The sequence below is a fragment of the Thrips palmi genome, unplaced genomic scaffold (genome assembly GCF_012932325.1).
Source record: "Thrips palmi isolate BJ-2018 unplaced genomic scaffold, TpBJ-2018v1 HiC_scaffold_18, whole genome shotgun sequence".
Lineage (NCBI taxonomy): Eukaryota > Metazoa > Arthropoda > Insecta > Thysanoptera > Thripidae > Thrips > Thrips palmi.
The window spans coordinates 7,313,940-7,332,434 of NW_023144627.1; the positions used below are offsets into that span (position 1 = coordinate 7,313,940).

General features: G+C 53.0%; 2 protein-coding genes across 3 annotated transcripts; both read left to right on the top strand.

Annotated features, from left to right (window-relative positions):
- Positions 1-251: 251 nt before the first annotated feature.
- Positions 252-15,375, top strand: LOC117644464 (lipoamide acyltransferase component of branched-chain alpha-keto acid dehydrogenase complex, mitochondrial). 2 transcript variants are annotated; one of them, XM_034383972.1, is made up of 8 exons: positions 252-409; positions 12,573-12,793; positions 12,871-13,055; positions 13,130-13,263; positions 13,353-13,568; positions 13,661-14,056; positions 14,148-14,219; positions 14,298-15,375. In XM_034383972.1, exons 1-8 carry the CDS (start codon positions 344-346, stop codon positions 14,457-14,459), a joined length of 1,452 nt encoding a protein of 483 aa, XP_034239863.1. In that variant the 5' UTR covers positions 252-343; the 3' UTR covers positions 14,460-15,375. The 2 variants fall into 2 exon arrangements, with proteins under 2 accessions (XP_034239863.1, XP_034239861.1); XM_034383970.1 differs by having other exon boundaries at positions 329-484.
- On the top strand, positions 8,498-12,415 carry LOC117644465. Its single transcript, XM_034383973.1, has 3 exons — positions 8,498-8,884; positions 9,731-10,025; positions 10,111-12,415. Exons 1-3 carry the CDS (start codon positions 8,543-8,545, stop codon positions 10,686-10,688), a joined length of 1,215 nt encoding a protein of 404 aa, XP_034239864.1. The 5' UTR covers positions 8,498-8,542; the 3' UTR covers positions 10,689-12,415.
- Positions 15,376-18,495: the final 3,120 nt, after the last annotated feature.

Here is an 18,495-nt window from a genome sequence, read left to right on the forward strand (position 1 = left end):
GCTCAAAACGCGTCTCGAGTTTTGGCCGCCTTCACCGGTCTTCTGGCCCACTGTGCGTCGGGTTCATGACCCCTGACGAACTCGCTGTCGCAATTTGAAATTGCTCAACTTACCGCGTCACAGTTTGGACAGACAAGCACAAAAATAATTGGTCGAAAGACTCCTTTCTGAAATTCTTTACGCTCTAAAATGTCTCGCAGCAGGACTAAGACGCTGACTTGACAGTTGATGGTTGCCCTACTCCATTTGTTCACTAGAAAATCGGGCGGGGAATACGCAAGCAGGTTGCCGCGTTTCGCGTCGCAGAGGTTGGCAGCACTGCCCCTTTGGACTGAGCAACATCATGGCTGCCATGTGGAACGTCGTGCGGGCCAACACTCAAAGAATCGCTAATTTCGCTTGTCATGGAGTGAGTATTTCCCGTGAAATCTTCTTCTGCATCCAAGAAACTCTACCCGCGTCTATCTCCGCCAACTGTCATGAGGTGACACTGAGCCTACGGCCGCAGCGATTCTATAACCTGTGCCTAGTCATGAGCTGGGGACACCGGGTGGTTCTCAATCCGTTTTTTAAACGTCGCGTTTTGCCAGTTTCTGTCGCGGACACGTTTGTGTTTTGCTTGAACCAAAAGTATTCTTGACCATTGCTGCCAAGAACTGAGACAGTGCCAGTGGTACTCAAAAAGTTAGGTTAGAGACTTTGTTTTGAATGGTGTGTGAGTGCTGTGCTGTGTTGCTGTGCAACAAGTGAATATTTGTCACTGTCTATTTTTAACACTGTATCCCCTGTGGTGTTTCACAAATGAATCTGTTTCGATGCTTTGACGAATACATTAGAAACAAGTGACTTAACAATTTTGTCCCCGCTGGTTCAAATGTACCCATTGTTTCATACCTTTGTTAAAAAATTGTGTTTTGATAACAATTTTTTACTTGTTTTGAATGAATGTTGACTCACTTTCAAGCCTTGTTTCGGGCAAACTCCTTTTAAAAGGGACATTTAGGTTATGGCTAGGTGTTGGCACCCACAAAGCCCTCGTGAATAATTTATGAAGCGGGTCTCTAATTGTCCCCCCTTGCGTTAGGCTTGGCCACAAGCCTGTACACTTTCAAGGCTGCGGGACTCTTTTGCTAGGCCCCAGGATATTACGTCTTTTTAAATTTCTCGACAACTTGTGTTAATTAACGTCAAGAGAGAAGACTGACCCACCCCATGCCTGCTGTGTTTATCAAGCGGAAGTCGGTGCACTTTTGAATGGTGAGTACGACAGCATTTTTAGCAAGACAGTAGATTCAGTGCATGCTAGTGAGTGTGAAGATGGGTTCCGATCATTAATACCAAGCAGTGGGATCGCACCAACCTACGCAAAACAACTCCTCCCAATTTTTATTTCTTTCAAAAGAAAACAACTTGTCGGAGTACAGCAAAGCAAGGAACCAACTTTTGCCAGGCGTCGCGGGACACTGGTCGCGGCAGTGAGGATGTACTTGTGGGTGACGGTCGGTTGGGCCTGCCTGGCACTGCGAGGTTTACGTCACGGCTTCTTCGTGGTGCTTCGCGGTCGGTCGAGTACGTCCCTGCCGAGCGCTCGCTGCTCGGTACGATTGCACACATCGCGTTATAAACAAACATCGCGGCGGCGTGGCGTGGCGTGGCGGCGCGTCGCCATGGCCTGATACAGCAGACTCATTCCGAGAGTCGTTCTCGTCGCTCTGTCTCTCTCGCACCCGTGCGGAACGCCCTTTTGAGCGCGAGAGAGACAGAGCGACGAGAGCGACTCCCGGAATCAGTCTGCAGGCTGATAACTAGGCCCCGCGGCCGCGCACGCGTTCGGATGGTACGCTACGCTCCCGGCGACCGAAGCGAAGCGCGAAGCAACGGCTTTGAACGGGGCTAGGAGGGGGACAACACTCCTTGACATCGAGTGCGCTCTCACAGCACAAAATTTTTGCTCAATTTCTGCCCCCCAAAGAGTATATTTTTGGCTCTAGCGTGTGTGAATGGCGCGGACTCCCGAATATCGCTCCAGTCAAAACAAGCCCCCCCCTCCCCGCCCCTGGAGCGGTCCGCTCGCGCGCTGGCCGCTGGAGAACAGTCGGTCCAGCCCGGCCGCGTGACGCCGTCCTTGTCGCCGTGCCGGGCTTGGCCGGGCCGGCCGCGAGTGCGACAGAGACGGCACGAGGTCGCGTGCCAGGCGTGCCCAGCGTGGTCCCACACAGTGGGCCGGAGGCGGACAAAACTCTAGACGCGTTTGAGCTCCACACTGCAAACCTAACTGTCTACTAAGCACGCACTTACAAATGCATGCTTGCAAGTACACACTTACAAACGCATGCTTGGCCAAGCATGCACTTACAAATGCATGCTTGGCAAGTACACACTTACAAACGCCTATGCTTAGCATGGAGTTATACGGCGCCAAGCATGCGTTTGTAAGTGTGTACTTTTAAGCATGCATTTGTAAGTGCGTGCTAAGTAGACAGTTAGATTTGTAGTGCAGAGTCGCTAAATGGGACTCGAACTGAACGTGTGACCCCACCAAACGATTCCTCTCCTAAAGGGGAACCCAATGGTGATATCACACGTTCGGTTCGAGTCCCTTTTAGCGACTCTGGCGCTCAAAACGCGTCTAGAGTTTTGGCCGCCTCCGCTGGTCTTCTGGCACACTGTGCGGCGGTCAAGTCGGTCGGAACTGCAGGATTGTTTTACGGACTTGTCGAGCCGCAAATGGGCCAGAAGAAGTTAGGAGCGGTGTTTGGTGCCTTTAATCTTTTATCTTCTTATCATTTCTTTTAAAAAACATGGTGGGACCGTCTCGCACGGTACGGCAGCTCTGCTGATAACCATTAGGTGACGACGAGCGCTGCCGCCGTCTTGGAACTTTAATCTTGGTTTGCCTTGTACTGACTAACAAACTACTTCGTGTAGATCGTTGTTCATTACGTACTACAAATATTGTATATTTAACTATTAGATTTTGGGTCATACGTTTATTTAATATTTAGCGTGTAAAAGGGTAGGGGACGTGCCAGTCAGTCACCCCAGCGCAGTGCGCCAGAAGACCGGTGGAGGCGGCTAAAACTCGACACGCGTTTTGAGCTCCAGAGTCGCTAAATGGGACTCGAACCAAACGTGTGACCCCACCAATGGATTCCTCGTTCGGAGAGCAATCCATTGGTGGGGTCACACGTTTGGTTCGAGTCCCATTTAGCGACTCGCTGCAGCTCAAAACGCGTCCGGTATTTTGACCGCCTCCACCGGTGCGCTCCGCCCTGCAGGCAGTCTCTCTCGCACTCGCTGGGCGCCCCGCTCGGGTGCGAGAGAGACAGAGCGACGAGCGTACAGTGTTCGAAATCAGCCGGTGTGCGCAGGCTCACGGTAGCGCGGGCCGCGCCGTGCCGCGCGGTGCTACGCGAGCGGCCGCGGGTCGCGTGACTGAAATCTTGGCGCTCATGGCCACCACACTGCGAGGCTCGCGCCGTGCTCGCGGCATGGGCCTGGCAGGTGTGTGTCAAGTGGAGTGCCCTGCCCGCACTCGTTGCCTATACGCGCTGCCTACGCGTTTACTAGTGTACGCACCGCTAATTTTGAAAAGCCCTGTCTATGTCGATGCCGATGTCGTCAGCGGTCGCCTGTTACGCGATAAAGGCACTTTGGTTGAGTCAGCGCAGTACTAGACTCATTCCGAAAGTCGTCGCTCCGTCTCTCTCGCACTCGTGGAGCGTCCCGCACAGGTGCGAGAGAGACAGAGCGACGAAAGCGCCTCTCGGAATCAGTGTGCTGGTGAAGAGTCATAACGTCGAGACGCGCCTCGTCGCGGGATCCTTCGATCAACACACTTAAATCCTCGCGTGTGCAATTGGACGGCTTTTGCGGCTCCGCGTGTTATTTGCTCAGCTTGCGCGCCGTTCATTTCAAACTTGCCAACATCCCGCAAATCATTCGCTCACGTTCCAATGCGCTTGCTACATATTTTTTTCCCGCCGAGTGTTTTTTAGAACTTTTTGAATAACCGAATTATTTTTTTTTTTGGGGGGGGGGAGCATGATTTTTTGTGAGACTCTTGTTGGTGCATTATCCGAAAAGGTCCAAGATCTTTGTTCACAGAGCGAACACCGGCGACCGCCGACGCTCCACAGTGGGCCTAGAGACCGGTGGAGGCGACCAAAACTCTAGACACGTTTTGAGCTCTCGAGTCGCTTGATCCGAACGTGTGACCCCATCAATGGATTCCTCGTTCGGAGAGCAATCCATTGGTGGGGTCACACGTTCGATTCGAGTCCCATTTAGCGACTCTGGAGCTCAAAACGCGTCTAGAGTTTTGGCCGCCTCCACCGGGTCTTCCGGCCCACTGTGCGCCCGTTGAGGAGGAAGGTAGGCAACGCAGCCGTGGTGCACGCACGGATGCGTGCGAGTTGCCTGCTCGCACGGCGCTCCGTGACCGCTCGCTATCCGCACGCCGCGCCCACTGCCTTGTGTTCCTACATTCTACAGGATTGCAAGGTTGGCTCTGCTTTGCCAGGGACTGGCGGGGGTCCACGTAACGTGGACCACGTTATCAGTACCACTCCCACGATCCTGTGCATCAAAGTTTTCTTATGTTTAGACATTCAGTCTCGTGACGGCATTCGCTTTCCTTCGTCGATTTCTTTGCTGTCTGCCTCCTACTTTTCGATCGTGCTTTCCATTTTGTTGTGGTTTCCTTGTTGTTTGGTTTCCGCTCCTCGCCATTTCGTTTCTTGGTTTTCCGTGACGTTTTCTAGCGTTTCCCTTTCCGGCCTTATCTCTGGTGGGTTTACTCGCTCCTCGCACTTCCCCGCGGCCAGGCCGGCCAGGCCGGCCAGCAAGGACGCACGGCGTGGACGCCCGCAGTGCGTGGCGCACAGTGGGCCAGAAGACCGGTGGAGGCGGAAAACACTCAAGACGCGTTTTGAGCTCCAGAGTCTCTAAACAGGCCTCGAACCAAACGTGTGACCCCACCAATGGATTCCTCGTTCGGAGAGGAATCCATTGATGGGGTCACACGTTCGATTCGGTTCCTATTTAGCGACTCTGGAGCACAAAACGCGTCTAGAGCTTTGTCCGCCTCCACCGGTCTTCTGGCCCGCTGTGCGGCGTGACTCGCACTGGTGTGAGAGAGAGAGAGCAGCCCAATCTGTCTTGAGGGAATCCGTCGGTAATATCGCGACAATCTCCTGTCCGCATGTCTCGCCTCCGGACTGATTCCGAAGGGGCCCTTTGGTCGGTCTGTCTCTCTCGCACTCACAGGGCGACGCCGGAGGGTGCGAGAGAGACGGAGCGACGAGGCGGGCTTTCGGAATGGCTCGGCCGGTCGCGGCCCCGCCGACCGCCGCCGTCCCGGTTTCCAAGTAAATCCGGTTCGCGCCGAGCGATTCCGCGCTGCGGTGTTTCGCTCTGTCTCTCTCGCACTCACGGCGTGTGCCGGAGGGGTGCGAGAGAGACAGAGCGCCGACGCGCTGTATTCGGCACCTGTCTAAGTTACTTCGAGCCTGCCGGCCGGTGCCACAGTCTTTTGCCTCTCGCTACCTCGCGGTCGGAATAGGCAGAACCCTGTCGTATCAATTTCAAAGTCCCCGCCAAGCGCCGCCAAGCCGCACAGTGGACCAGAAGACCGGTGGAGGCGGCCAAACTCTAGACGCGTTATAAGCTCCAGAGTCCCTAAATAGAACATGAATCGAGCGTGTGACCCCACCAATGGATTGCTCTCCGGACGAGGAATCCATTGGTGGGGTCACACGTTCGGTTCGAGTCCCGTTTAGCGACTCTGGTGCTCAAAACGCTTCTAGAGTTTTGGCCGCCTCCACCGGTCTTCTGGCCCACTGTGCGATCCGGTCGGGCTGAGGCGAAACGAAACGAGTAAAGGCGGGAATAAAAAAGGAAGCAGTCTCTTCTCTCTCGCACGTGCGCGGCACGGCGGGTCTCCCGCCAGTCGCCGGCACACTAGAAGCATCCGAATTTGAAACCTCTCCGGAGCAGGAAGTCCGCGTCGCGGTGCCAGCCGCTTGATTGCGAACGTCCGTCTCTCTCGCACACAAGGGAAGCCCCATGCGTTGGAGAGAGACGGACAGAGCGAGGTCCTTCGGGTCGAGCCGGCACGCGGTGAGACTGCGCGTTTAAAATGGTTACGGCTTTCCCGCGCCAAATTCGAACGCGTGGACGGCCACGCGCCAAGGCCGGCGCACAGTGGGCCAGAAGACCGGTGGAGGCGGCCAAAATTCTAGACGCGTTTTGAGCTCCAGAGTCGCTAAATGGGACTCGAACCGAACGTGTGACCCCACCAATGGATTGCTCTCCGAACGAGGAATCGATTGGTGGGGGTCACACGTTCGGTTCGAGTCCTGTTTAGCGACTCTGGAGCTCAAAACGCGTCCGGGATTCTGACCACCTCCACCGGTCTTCTGGCCCACTGTGCGGCGGCTCGGTGCGCCGCGGGCTCACTCTTGGCTCGCTCTCGTTTGCGAGGAAATTCGAAAATCGGGCTATCCGGTTTGGCCGGTTGTTTTTCCCCACGCGACCCGGCGACGCGGGAGTCACATGCCGCGACCTTTAGAAGACCGATCCTATCCGATCGCCGGCCACGTAAGTCGTAACGAGTGCAAAGTGTGGGAGAGAGACAATTCCGGTTCACTCCGGTTCTGGCGGCCTGGCGGCCTCACGGACCCCGGCGGGGCAGGCGGGGCCCGACCCACCCGGCCCGCCATACCCTACCATAGACCGGCAAGGATTCGCTTGCTTCGCGCTTGAGTTGGCAGCAATGGATGCTGCCGGGGATTGAGCAAGCCACCTCGGCTTGGAGGGGGCGCCGGCGAATGTCTAGTGTCCCTCTCGCACCTCAAGGGGACGCCCCATGAGTGCGTGAGAGACAGAGCGACGAAGGCGACTCTCGGAGTCGGTCCGGCTATGAGGTTTTGGAGACCGCCGCCGCGCCGCCAGGGCGCGTCGGCCAATTTCTAGGCGCACTGCCACGGGGAAGTCCCACGTGTCTCTCGCACTCGCGGGGCGCTCCCTGGGGGTGCGAGAGAGACAGAGCGCTCCGCTTCGCTGTGGCCTGTCCCTAGTTGTTGCGAATGCAAATTACACAGCCGGTCTTTGCCGGTGGCCTGGATTGGGTGCATTTTGAAAACGGCGGTTGTGCCGGTTCCGAACTTTGGAACAGGATGTGCCGGACTAGAGACGCCGAGGCGCACAGTGGGCCAGAGGACCGGCGCCGCCGGCGGCCGAAACTCTTGACGCGTTTTGAGCTCCAGAGTCGCTAAATGGGGCTCGAACCGAACGTGTGACCCCACCAATGGATTCCTGGTCCGGAGAGCAATCTATTGGTGGGGTCACACGTTCGGTTCGAGTCCCATTTAGCGACTCTGGAGCTCAAAATCCGCCTCCACTGTGGGGCGGTCCGCGGCGTGGCGTTGGCGCCATGGGCTGGACAGCGCTAGTGCGCTGCAGGGCGTGCGGATGCCATGGACGCATGGCCGGAGGGAGGGGGGAGGGGGGGTCGTTCTAACTCAAAAGGTCTTTGCCGAAGCGCGCACGCCCGGGGCGGGGCTCGAACGCGCGCCGCTGGCCGCTGGCGATGCGTGTGTCGCCGACACTGGCGGCACTGGCCTGCATCGGCGTGCATCGGGGCCGCGGCCGCCCGGCTCTGTCTCTTTCGCACTCGGGGGGCGTCCCGTCCAGGCGAGAGGAAGACTGCTTGCTGGCCCACTGTGGGGCCGGGTGCTCCAAGAAATGAAGAAAAGGCGGCGATCCGCGTGCCTAGTCGTGCCTCGCCGTGGCCGCCAGGCCTCAAGTCACCGCGGCGTGCGGCGCCAGCCTCCAGCCCCGGAGTCACCTCAAAACGGCGGCGTGCGTAACTTTCTACAGGGATACGCGCGGTGCAAGGCCTCTAGTGGCGGCGGCGTTCGCAGCACTAGAAGTGCGCTCAGCGTGGTGGTGGTGGTGGTGGTGGGGGGGGGGACGCCGAGGCAGGTTGGACGGCCGCACCGCACCGCGCCACGCCGCGCCGGCTGCAACCGGTTTCACACCGAACCTAACCCGACTACGCGGCTTGCTACGCTACGCGCCCGAGCCGAGTCCGAGTCGAGCCGAAGCAGAACCGAGCCGCGAGCCCGAGTCGGTTCTCAAGTGACGGCACTCGGGCGGGAGCGACCGGGTACTCGTTCTTCCCTCCTCGGCCTCCCCCGGCCCGCCCCTGCCCGCCCCTGCCCCCCTGGCTCTAGCAGCCGCCGGGTGGCGTCCGGAGCACCGCGCCGTCCCCCATCGTGCAGCTCGCGGAGCACCGCGATGGCGGAGCGAGGAGCACGGCGACGACCGCCGTGGTCGCGGGCGTCGCGGACGTCGCGGACGCAGCCGCGCGTACGCCCCCCCTCCTCGGCCTCCTCGCCGGCCGTCCGCCGCGCCGTGCAGCCCGAAGCCCGCCAGCCCGCCGCGGGACGGGACCGACGGGACGGCGCTGCCTGCCTCGCCTCGCCTCGATTCTAATCCACTCCACTCGAATCCAATTTCAGTCAGCGGCCGCGGCCCGATGTCGGCGCAGCAAGCGCAGTCGCCGCGCGCGGAGTCGGAGGCCTCCTCGCGACACCTCCACCTCCACCACCATCACCACCACCACAACATGTCGCGCAAGAACGAGTCCGTGGCGTGGCGCGCCTTCGTCAAGCTGGGCGGCAACAAAGTGATATGCAGGATCTGCAACAAGCAAATGAACTACCAGTCTGGCTCGAGCACCAGCAACATGGTGAAGCACCTGCAGGCCGTGCACAAGCACATCCTGGCCGACGCCAAGCCCAGCCCTCAGAACAACCCCCCGCCAGCGCCGCCTGCGCAGCCCGCGGCCTGCGTCAAGGGGGCGGACGAGGTGTCGACGGTGGGTGTTGACGGCGTTCACGGCGTTCTCGACGGCCTCGGGGGCGTCGTCGCGGACCCCGGATTACCGCGGCGACGGCCTTCGGGGCTCCGTCATGGGTACTTCCACATCAACAAGTAGTGCGAGGGCTCGGCCGCAAGGGCGCGCGGCCCCGCGGTCGGGCATGGGGAAGAACGAATTTGCCGTGGCGGCTTGCGTCACCTGGCACGTTCATTCTCTTTTTCTTTCGCCCCCAAAAGTCCCTCTCTGTCTTCCCCTGCGGGGCACTAGAGCGCGCGCTCTCTCCCACTCACACACACTCACACGATCCCACTCACACACACACATTTCCGCACTTGCGTATGGTAGTATCGTTTAGGCCTCGTATTTTTAGCAGACGATGGAACGTCTGCCTAAGCTGCAGGCGTGCTGAGAACACGACTTGATAACGTGAAAGTGTGACGTTCTCTCTCGTCTGCTTCCGTCACTTGTTTCGCAAATTTAAACTGAGCGATGGTTGATTTCACAGGTGATGACCGATTTCTTGGAAGAAACTACATCAACACAATAAAGATTTTCCCCTTTCTGGTCGTCGTTGCCTCGCTTAGCCATACTGCGAACTGTAGAATGTGCAGACGAGTAGGAAGCGAACATAACCTCCAAACTGGGATAGGTTGTTTTTGTTTTTATTCTTTTAAATCCACAGTGCTAGGGAGTTTTATTTGAATATTTGGAAATCAACTGCATTAGCACACATTCTCGGGGATTTAATGTTTTTTTATTGTAGGATAAGTGAACCCTTGTTTAATCTTATCTTTAAAACTTCAAGGCTATCCAATTAAGACTATTTTTTTTTTTGCATTACAGACCCCTTTGAGCAACGAACCATGGATGGTTTTGCAGAGCGCACCAGCTCATTTACGACAACGATGGCAAGACCTGAAATTGGGATTACAAAAAGAGATGCAACAGCACCAGCAGGCAGTGGCCTGGTCAGTTATTGGGCAGCCGTGCCTTGGAGCGCCAGCAGGAGCTGATTTGCTCACTGACAGCGATGCAAGCCCTGCGTACTGGAGCGGATCGACCTCAAACAACAACACCAGCCACAGCCACGGTTCAGGTGGCACCCCTACCACTAGAGATACAAGTGTGCCTGAAGCAGGTAAGAAACTTTCTTTAGAATCTTATTATTTATTATCTGCTGTTCTTGGGTACGGGTTTGCTCACTTGCTTCCTCTTGTTTCCAGGGGCTGACTGGCAACGTAGGGAGACTGATCAGTCCTGTGAAGCTACCTCGTATCAGTATAGAGTTAAAACAGAACCCATTGAAACGGATGAAGTTCTGGAGCAAGCACCAGAAAGGCCCGAGTCAGTGTCTTCGCCACCTCTTGCTCTGTCACCTCCTCCTCGATCACCATCCCCTATCGTTTTATGTGCATCAGCGCCTGATGGAAGCAGTGAACCACCTCCCTCAGATCAAAACGATGGATCACCTCCACCAAAGAACAAAAAACACAAATCATCACAGACAAATTTACAACTGCCACCAGATCCGAGCCCAGTTGAATGCGCGGAATTAGAGTTGCGCCTGAATGGAATACGCCGAGCTCAAGAAAGGGCAGAAGAACTGCATCATGAACATTTACGTGAAAGCCGAGCAAGGGCAGAAGCAGCCCAGGCAGAACGCGACCATAGGCTCCAACTTATTCGTCATGCTGAAGAAATTCACCTGCAGAACCTAGAAGCTCAGAGACAAGCCCTTGAGCACAGTAGACAGCTGCATGAAATAACTTTGCGCCAGGCCCACAGTAAACCATGTGAATAGTCGTATATTTCATTTGTTTTAATTTTAATTTATGCACTCTGTATATCAATAATGACAGAATTATCTTCTGCTGTTGTTTGTTTAACTTCTGTGAGTAACTTTTTTGAGGTACATGTTATTTTGTTTTTTTGCATCCAATACAATTTTTTTCATCATGTTTTACTTCAATCTGTCGCCTAGTGCTTTTTCATTTTTTTAATATCTTGAAGTAGGAACCTACATATATACTTGGTGAAAGTTTTGTAGTATCCAACTCTTGAATATAGCTGGACTCTCTGGGGTTTTCTCTGTAGAGGAATCATTTCATAGTTTATCATAAGTTTAATATTTTCCTGAGGCCGTTAGGATAATGTGCAATCTGTGCTTTTTTGGTGAAGTTCTGTTTGTATTACAATTTTGTGTTCATTTTCATTCAATACCATGTGAGGGTGGTCAGTTAATCCATACTTCACTTCTACAGCACTAGAAGCTTCATATCTAATAATTTATATATTCATGTATATTATTATGTAGTCTAATGGAGTTTTCTTTTTGCTTTTGATAGAAACTCCTGATGGAGCTCTGTTCTTTTGAGTGAAATGGGAGATTTGTGAAGCTGTCCCTTAGTTGCCATTTCTGTTTTCACTAGCTGTTCAGCTGCTTGGAAATATTTTATCTGCAAAATAATTTGAAGTCCTATTATCTTTTGCTAGTGCAACAAAAACGTAACCTAGTCATTACTTTTATCATTTATTTGTGAATCAGTATGACTCATTTGATCAGTATTTATCAGAATGATGTTGAAAGCCCAAGATTGACCAGTGGTCTGCTTTTTCCTCCAAAATTGTTTGATACCATCTAGGCAGCTTAAAATCATCTTTCTCTATGATATAGCTGAGTGTTAATATATATATTTATGTGTCTTCTTTGTTTTAACCTTGTTCTGTATTTAAGTGACGTGTGATGTAAAGTCCAAGCAAAACTGTAAAAATTACCGCTATTTTTTGTACTTACACTTTTTACCTGTGAAATGCCGTAGATTTTCCATATTTTCAGTGTTTTTGGTATCATTTGTTAAACTTCTTGTAGTGTTGAAGCACTGAAGTCACAGAGGATCTTGATTTAATTTATTATTATTCGTTTGATGTCAGAAGAAGTTGGAAGTTCCAGTGTTCATTAAACATTTTACCCATTTTGGACGCAAAGCTGGTTCTTTGCTTTTAGATTTATAGTTTGTGCCGATAATTTTACTTCAGTATGTCTCTCTCTTCGAGAATGTTAAGGCTTTGTTAAGTAATTGTAAAGTCCCCATCCCCTCTAAATTTTGAGGTTTACCTGGGGTGAGTGTAACTGCTTCTGAAAATAACTGGCTCAAAGTTTTTTAAGCAAGTCACTGCCGGTGTGAGTCTATGTAGACCAGAAAGCTGAGTGTAGGCGGACTAGAGAAAGTGCCTTCCACTTAAGGAATTTTCTGTTAATTATTTCATTCCAGGGTACAACATTTATTTTTGAGTTCTCAATTTCTCTCCTATACCATTGTTTTACCTCACGTTTGACCATTTAGTCATTGGTTGACAAGTAAAGTGATTTAATGGACAACTACAATTTCTGAGTAATGAATTAATCTGCAATGCTGAAATGTCACTGTGTTTGTGTTACCTATTGCAGATATTCTTCTATTGTGTATGTGTTGGTCTCTTTTTGTTGTTACCGTGCACTATACAAAAATAAAATTTATATTAACATTCTGCGTCTTTCCATATATCATTTATCTGTCTCATTCACTTTTCAGATCAATTTTCCATTGAACTCGTGTATGATACACACACAACACACTTTTAATATAGGCATCATGACTGTCTTTTGTCACTATCTCATTTGGAAAACTTCTTGGTTTCTTTGCAGACCCGGCACTGTAGGGCTCGCAGCACCTCTGCAATCTCACAATGGAATGGCCTTCTACCCAAATTGTCATCTCCAAAGTCAGTTTCTTCCTCATTCATTGCTCGTTCTGTGAGTGTGCCAAGTTCCAGACAGTTTCACTGTACCAGCGCATCTCTCAATGTAGTTCCTTTCAATCTATCTGATATTGGAGAAGGCATAACAGAAGTCGTGGTGAAAGAATGGTTGGTTAAACCTTTTATTTTTAGCTTTAAAATTCTGTAACCTTTATGCAAATTAAAGTTTGCCTTTTGCCTTCAAGGTTTGTTAATGTTGGCGACAAAGTAGTGCAGTTTGACAACATCTGTGAAGTTCAAAGTGACAAGGCTTCAGTAACAATAACAAGCAGATACGATGGAGTGATAGCCAAGCTTCATTACAAAGTAGATGAAACAGCGAAGGTCGGCTTACCTTTAGTGGACATTGCAGTCGAAGGAGAAGGCAGTGGTAAGTGGAATACAGGTTCTAATAATCTAATCTTAACTCCTTGTATTTTTATTTCTTGGCTTTCTGTTCTTTAGAGTCAGACTCTCAGCAAACTGAAAGTGCTTCGTCCAGTGACAGCGATGAGGAAGTGAAAAAAGTTGACGTGTTTTCTAGTCATGGCAAAGCCCTTGCCACACCTGCAGTGAGGCGAATTGCTGGAGAACATAAGGTAAATTATTGTAATTTAAAATTCTTGCTCATCTATCTAAATGTCTATTATTAAGTGTTAGGTTTTATTCTTTTTGAACTCTTGCACAGATTGACATTTCCTTGGTAAAGGGAAGTGGCAAAAGTGGACGGGTCATGAAAGAAGACATATTGGCGTACATATCCGGCAGTCAAGCTTCAGCTGCGCCTTCAACTGCTGCACAAACAAACAAAGTAGCCCCTTCAGTTGTATTCACAGGCACAGACAGAACAGTTCCGATCCAAGGCTTCACTAAAGCCATGGTGAAAACAATGACAGCAGCAAATGTATGTATTTCAAAATGACATGACCTTGCTCACCCATTTTCTTTTAGATGTTAGCTCACTGGGCAATTTTTTGACACTTTCTATGATTACAGGCGGTGCCACATTTTGTATACAGTGATGAGGTGGATGTCGGAGCTCTCATTGAATTGCGTTTAAAGTTAAAGGAGGCTGCTGAAAAACGGTCCATCAAGTTAACTTACATGCCATTTTTCCTCAAAGCAGCTTCGCTTGCATTGAATCACTTCCCAATCCTTAATGCTTCAGTGAACGCTGATTGTACTGAATTGACCTATAAGGCTAGACACAACATTGGTATGGCTTTTGATACAGCCAATGGACTGATTGTGCCTAATATCAAAGACGTTCAGTCCTTGCAATTGTTTGACATTGCTCGTGAAATGGAGCGGATCATTGCGGCTGGCCGGAATGGAACTCTTGCCCCCAAAGATATCACAGGAGGGACATTTTCTCTTTCCAACATTGGTTCTGTACGTGCATTCTTTAAGCAAGGTGATCCTGCCTTTTACACTTGATTACACCTGATTTACTGTTTGTTTTTTTTCTTCTTTTTTCATGAAGATTGGAGGAACTTACACCAAACCAGTTTTACTTGTTCCTGAAGTAGCTATTGGAGCGCTTGGGCGTTTCCAGGTGAATATCTAGCTTCCCAAACTTATGGAAAATAGTTGAGAGGTTCCCTGAATTTTATCTTTATCTTTTTATTTTCAGAAACTCCCCCGATTTGGCAAAACTGGGGCTGTTGAAGAAGCACACATCATGTGCGTAAGTTGGGCAGCAGATCATCGAGTAATTGATGGAGCCACTGTCGCAAGATTTTCCAACATGTTCAAAGAACTTATTGAGAACCCTGTTGAACTACTTGTGCAGTAAATAACTGAAGACTGTTCCCCTCTTTTTCACATTGTGAAATTTCCAAAAGGATTGAAGTATTCCAAATGGGTACCAAGCTGTGACCAAATGTTGGCCATTACAAGTAGAAAAATGTTTTCTTTACCTGTGAGTTCAAATTATAATTTGTAAGAAAGTTTGTCCCTGGTTATTTTATTTTTATAAGATCTAGGTAGTTTGTTTGTATAGCTATTTTGAACTAATTCCCAGTGTTATAAGATGAATGATTTTTTAAAAACCAAGTCTGAAGTATAAATCAATTTTATTATGTTATAACTGTACAAAGAATTTTGAAGCATTTAAGATAATCATGTTTGTTCATAGACTGATGCATTCACCAGTGGTGAAAATGTACTTGGTAAATTTTTGACTTATTGATGAATTTTTTTCTTTTTCCATATCTTATCCAAAGTGAAGTGGTCACTTGGCTTTTGCTCAATGCTTGTCATTTTTTAATAATTTATGAACTTATTGTACCAATTAATGATCTGATTAAGTGTTCCACTTGTGCATTTATCATTCAGTTTCAGATTTATATTGCTGTTGTCATTCCTGTCTTTTGCAGCACAGTATACTTATTTTCCATTGAGGTGTAGGCTATTATATGGATTGATAACTTCCCTGTTGTCTTCTCTTCTCACTTGATCAGATTTGCCCCTTGAGGCTTTTGTTAAGAGACTGTGTATGTGCCATTTTATTGCCCACAATGTTTGTTTAAATTTTTTAAAGAAATTTCTATAAAGAAATGCTGTTGTTGTTTTTTGTGCTTTGAATACTGCCAGTTATTTTCATGTCTGAAAATGCCATGTTCCGTATCAGTCTATTATTTGTTTGATTGTGTGTCCACTCTTTTAAAAAGTTCACTTGTGGCAATAAACAGTTTTAAATTTGTACTCGATTGTACTCTTGTGCATCATTTTGACCAAAGATGGAGAACGCATCTGCACAGAGACACGGCAAGTGTTCTTTGCGTAGCGTCGCGTTGAGGGAGCGCGAAGTGTTGCCTATGAGTCCGGGCGCAGCCTGCCGCTACAGTGCAGAGGCGCGAAGGACGCACAGTGGGCCGTAGGACCGGTGGAGGCGGCCAAAACAATTGCCACATTTTTTGCTCCGGAGTCGCTAACCAGGACTCGAACCGAACGTGTGACCCCACCAATGGATTGCTCTCCGAACGAGGAATCCATTGGTGGGGTCACACGCTCGGTTCGAGTCCCATTTAGCGACTCTGGAGCTCAAAACGCGTCTAGGGTTTTGGCCGCCTCCGCCGGTCTTCTGGCCCACTGTGCGGTGCGGAGGTGCGCTGCTAGCGCCTGCCGTCCGCAGGGCGGGCCGTACCGCCCGGCAGGCGAGCACGTTGGGTTGCCTACCCGCCGCTCTGCAGGCGCTCGCCCCTTGACTCGCCGAGAGGCCAAAGTAGGCCTCCCTCGGTGACATGGCGAGGCGCGCGGCGCTCTAGCTCCGGTCCGGACGGTCCCGCTGCTTTCTTGCGGCCGTAACGTGCCTCGCTCCGACGGCCCCAGTTTGCCCAGTGTGGCGGATGCGGGAAATGGCTCCGATTTAATTGAGGGATATCCCAGGGATATTCCGCGCCTGCGCTTCTCGGGGTCGACCTGGACGGTGCCTCTGTCTTCGTCCCACGCGCGGCCCGGGCGTGGATCGTGGACAGATGCTGTCTCTGTCGCACTTGCGGGTCGCCGCGACGCTGCGGCAGGCCGTCGTCCACGGCCCCCAGCCGTCCATGCACGGCCCATGCACGGCCCATGGCAGGCCCATGGCAGGCCCATGGCAGGCCCATGGCAGGCCCATGGCAGGCCCATGGCAGGCCCATGGCAGGCCCATGGCAGGCCCATGGCAGGCCCATGGCAGGCCATGGCAGGCCCATGGCAGGCCGCAGTGGCAGGCCCATGGCAGGCCCATGGCAGGCCCATGGCAGGCCCATGGCAGGCCCATGGCAGGCCCATGGCAGGCCCATGGCAGGCCCATGGCAGGCCCATGGCAGGCCCATGGCAGGCCCATGGCAGGCCCATGGCAGGCCCATGGCAGGCCCATGGCAGGCCCATGGCAGGCCCATGGCAGGCCCATGGCAGGCCCATGGCAGGCCCATGGCAGGCCCACGGCAGGCCCACGGCAGGCCCATGGCAGGCCCATGGCAGGCCCACGGCTGCTGCTGCGCTGCGGGTCGGACGAAGTCGGACGTACGGACGGCCGGGCTAACGGGACCGCGGCCAGACGCGGTGTGCCCGTCCTGATCCAGCTCAGGCCGCGTCCGGGGCGACTCGCGTCGCTCGTGCTCCGCAGACTGACTCCGAGAGTCGTTTTCGTCGCTCTGCCTCTCTCGCACTCATGGGGCGTCCCGCACAGGTGCGAGAGAGACGCAGCGACGAAAACGACTCTCGGAATCGGTCTGCGGGGCCGTGCCGGCGGCCGAGTGGGAGGTGGGCCAGGCCGTGGGCCAGCTGGGGGTCGGTGCGGACGCGGCCCCGGACTGACCTCAAGCCGGCCCTAGGGTCAGCGTCGCGGCGCGTCGCGGCGCGTCGCGGCGTCGCGGCCAGCAAGAGGGCGAAGCGGCAACGCGAGGGATAGGTGCCCGCCGCCCCAGAAAGGGTGTACGGGACACTCCGCCACACTCGGAAGAGCGCTGCGTCACAAAATTGGTGTGCATGCAGACTTCCCCCGACGACACATTCTCGATGATTTGGCGAGACAGCCGACTGATCCAACACGCACGAGCGCAACTTCAGCTTTGTCAGGGTCACACTATTATCTTCTCCGCAGTGCACCGTGTGTTAATTTTGTCTGCCCTGAGCTTTGCGTCACCCTCGCCGTGGTTTGATGGAACGAGCTGCGACGGATCCCCGAGTCTTTTTATAGCGTTTTCCAACTGACCCAATTGTGGCGGGTCGGGAGGGGTCCTGTTTGACCAGAGCGCACCTGCGGCCCTCGTCGCTCTGTCTCTCGCACTCGCGGGGCGTCCCATCTAGGTACGAACGCGTTTTGAGCTCCAGAGTCGCTAAATGGGACTCGAACCGAACGTGTGACCCCACCAATGGATTCCTCGTTCGGAGAGCAATCCATTGGTGGGGTCACACGCTCGGTTCGAGTCCCATTCAGCGACTCTGGAGCTCAAAACGTGTCCGGCACTTTGTCCGCCTCCACCGGTCTTCTGGCCCACTGTGCGGCGGTACGCGGCGTGGTGGCTGCTGAGTATGCTTTCTTCTTTTGTGGACTCTGTGGGACTGGACGCCTTCACGGGAAGCGCTGGTAGCGTGCGCGGAGCCGCGGAGCCTCTTCCCGTGTGCTACTTGTCACTCCGGGGCCCTGCGGGGGGCAGCGGGGGCAGCGGGGGCAGCGGGGGCCTGCCCTTGCCGGCCCTTGTGGGAAGGAAGGGGCATGCCTGACCTGGATGCAGCTGCAAGTGGGGCAGTCGAGCTCCTCGGTCCGCCTCGCCTCGGCTGCCTCGGCCAGCTGGGGAAGTAGCGGGAGAGGAGCGGAACAGGACGGGAGGGGAGGGGAGGGGAGGGGAGGGGGTCTGGCCAGTGTTACCGCCCCAGAGAGTCAAGCCGAGCCAGTGCCATCACGAGGGGACCGTTACTCAGGCCCCCGGCCCCCCCCGTCCCCTGCCCCCCTCCCCCGGCCCCCCGGCTCGGCGCCGCACCTCGGGGCCGCCGCCTCGGCTGGACTCAGGCCGAGCCGAGCAGAAGCTGCGCGTGTTGTGTGTGTGTGTCAGAGAGAGAGAGAGAGAGAGAGAGAGAGAGGGTGAGAGCGAGAGAGAGAGAGAGAACTGAGAGGTGCGCCAGTTTTCAGAAGGGACGAGGATCAGTTCACGTACAGGATTTGATCTGGACGACCTGGACGAGGACCTGCACTAGAAATCTTTTGACCTCTTGTGACACCAAAATTGTCCTTCCACTGTGCTTTCCAGGAAAATTTTCCTCTCCAACCTCAGCCGGCCTAGCAGACAATGTCGCGACTTCGCTGTCGAGGGGTTGCCTAATAGGCAGGCTGAGGCACACGACAC

Bases quoted from the DNA above. Each gene is read 5' to 3' on its own strand.
- LOC117644464 (XM_034383970.1), top strand. From the start codon at position 344: ATGGCTGCCATGTGGAACGTCGTGCGGGCCAACACTCAAAGAATCGCT. The intron at 13,056-13,129 runs GTAAGTGGAATA...TCTGTTCTTTAG, and splicing joins AGTCGAAGGAGAAGGCAGTG to AGTCAGACTCTCAGCAAACT. The intron at 13,264-13,352 runs GTAAATTATTGT...ACTCTTGCACAG, and splicing joins GAATTGCTGGAGAACATAAG to ATTGACATTTCCTTGGTAAA.
- LOC117644465 (XM_034383973.1), top strand. From the start codon at position 8,543: ATGTCGGCGCAGCAAGCGCAGTCGCCGCGCGCGGAGTCGGAGGCCTCC. The intron at 8,885-9,730 runs GTGGGTGTTGAC...TTTGCATTACAG, and splicing joins GGGCGGACGAGGTGTCGACG to ACCCCTTTGAGCAACGAACC. The intron at 10,026-10,110 runs GTAAGAAACTTT...TCTTGTTTCCAG, and splicing joins TACAAGTGTGCCTGAAGCAG to GGGCTGACTGGCAACGTAGG.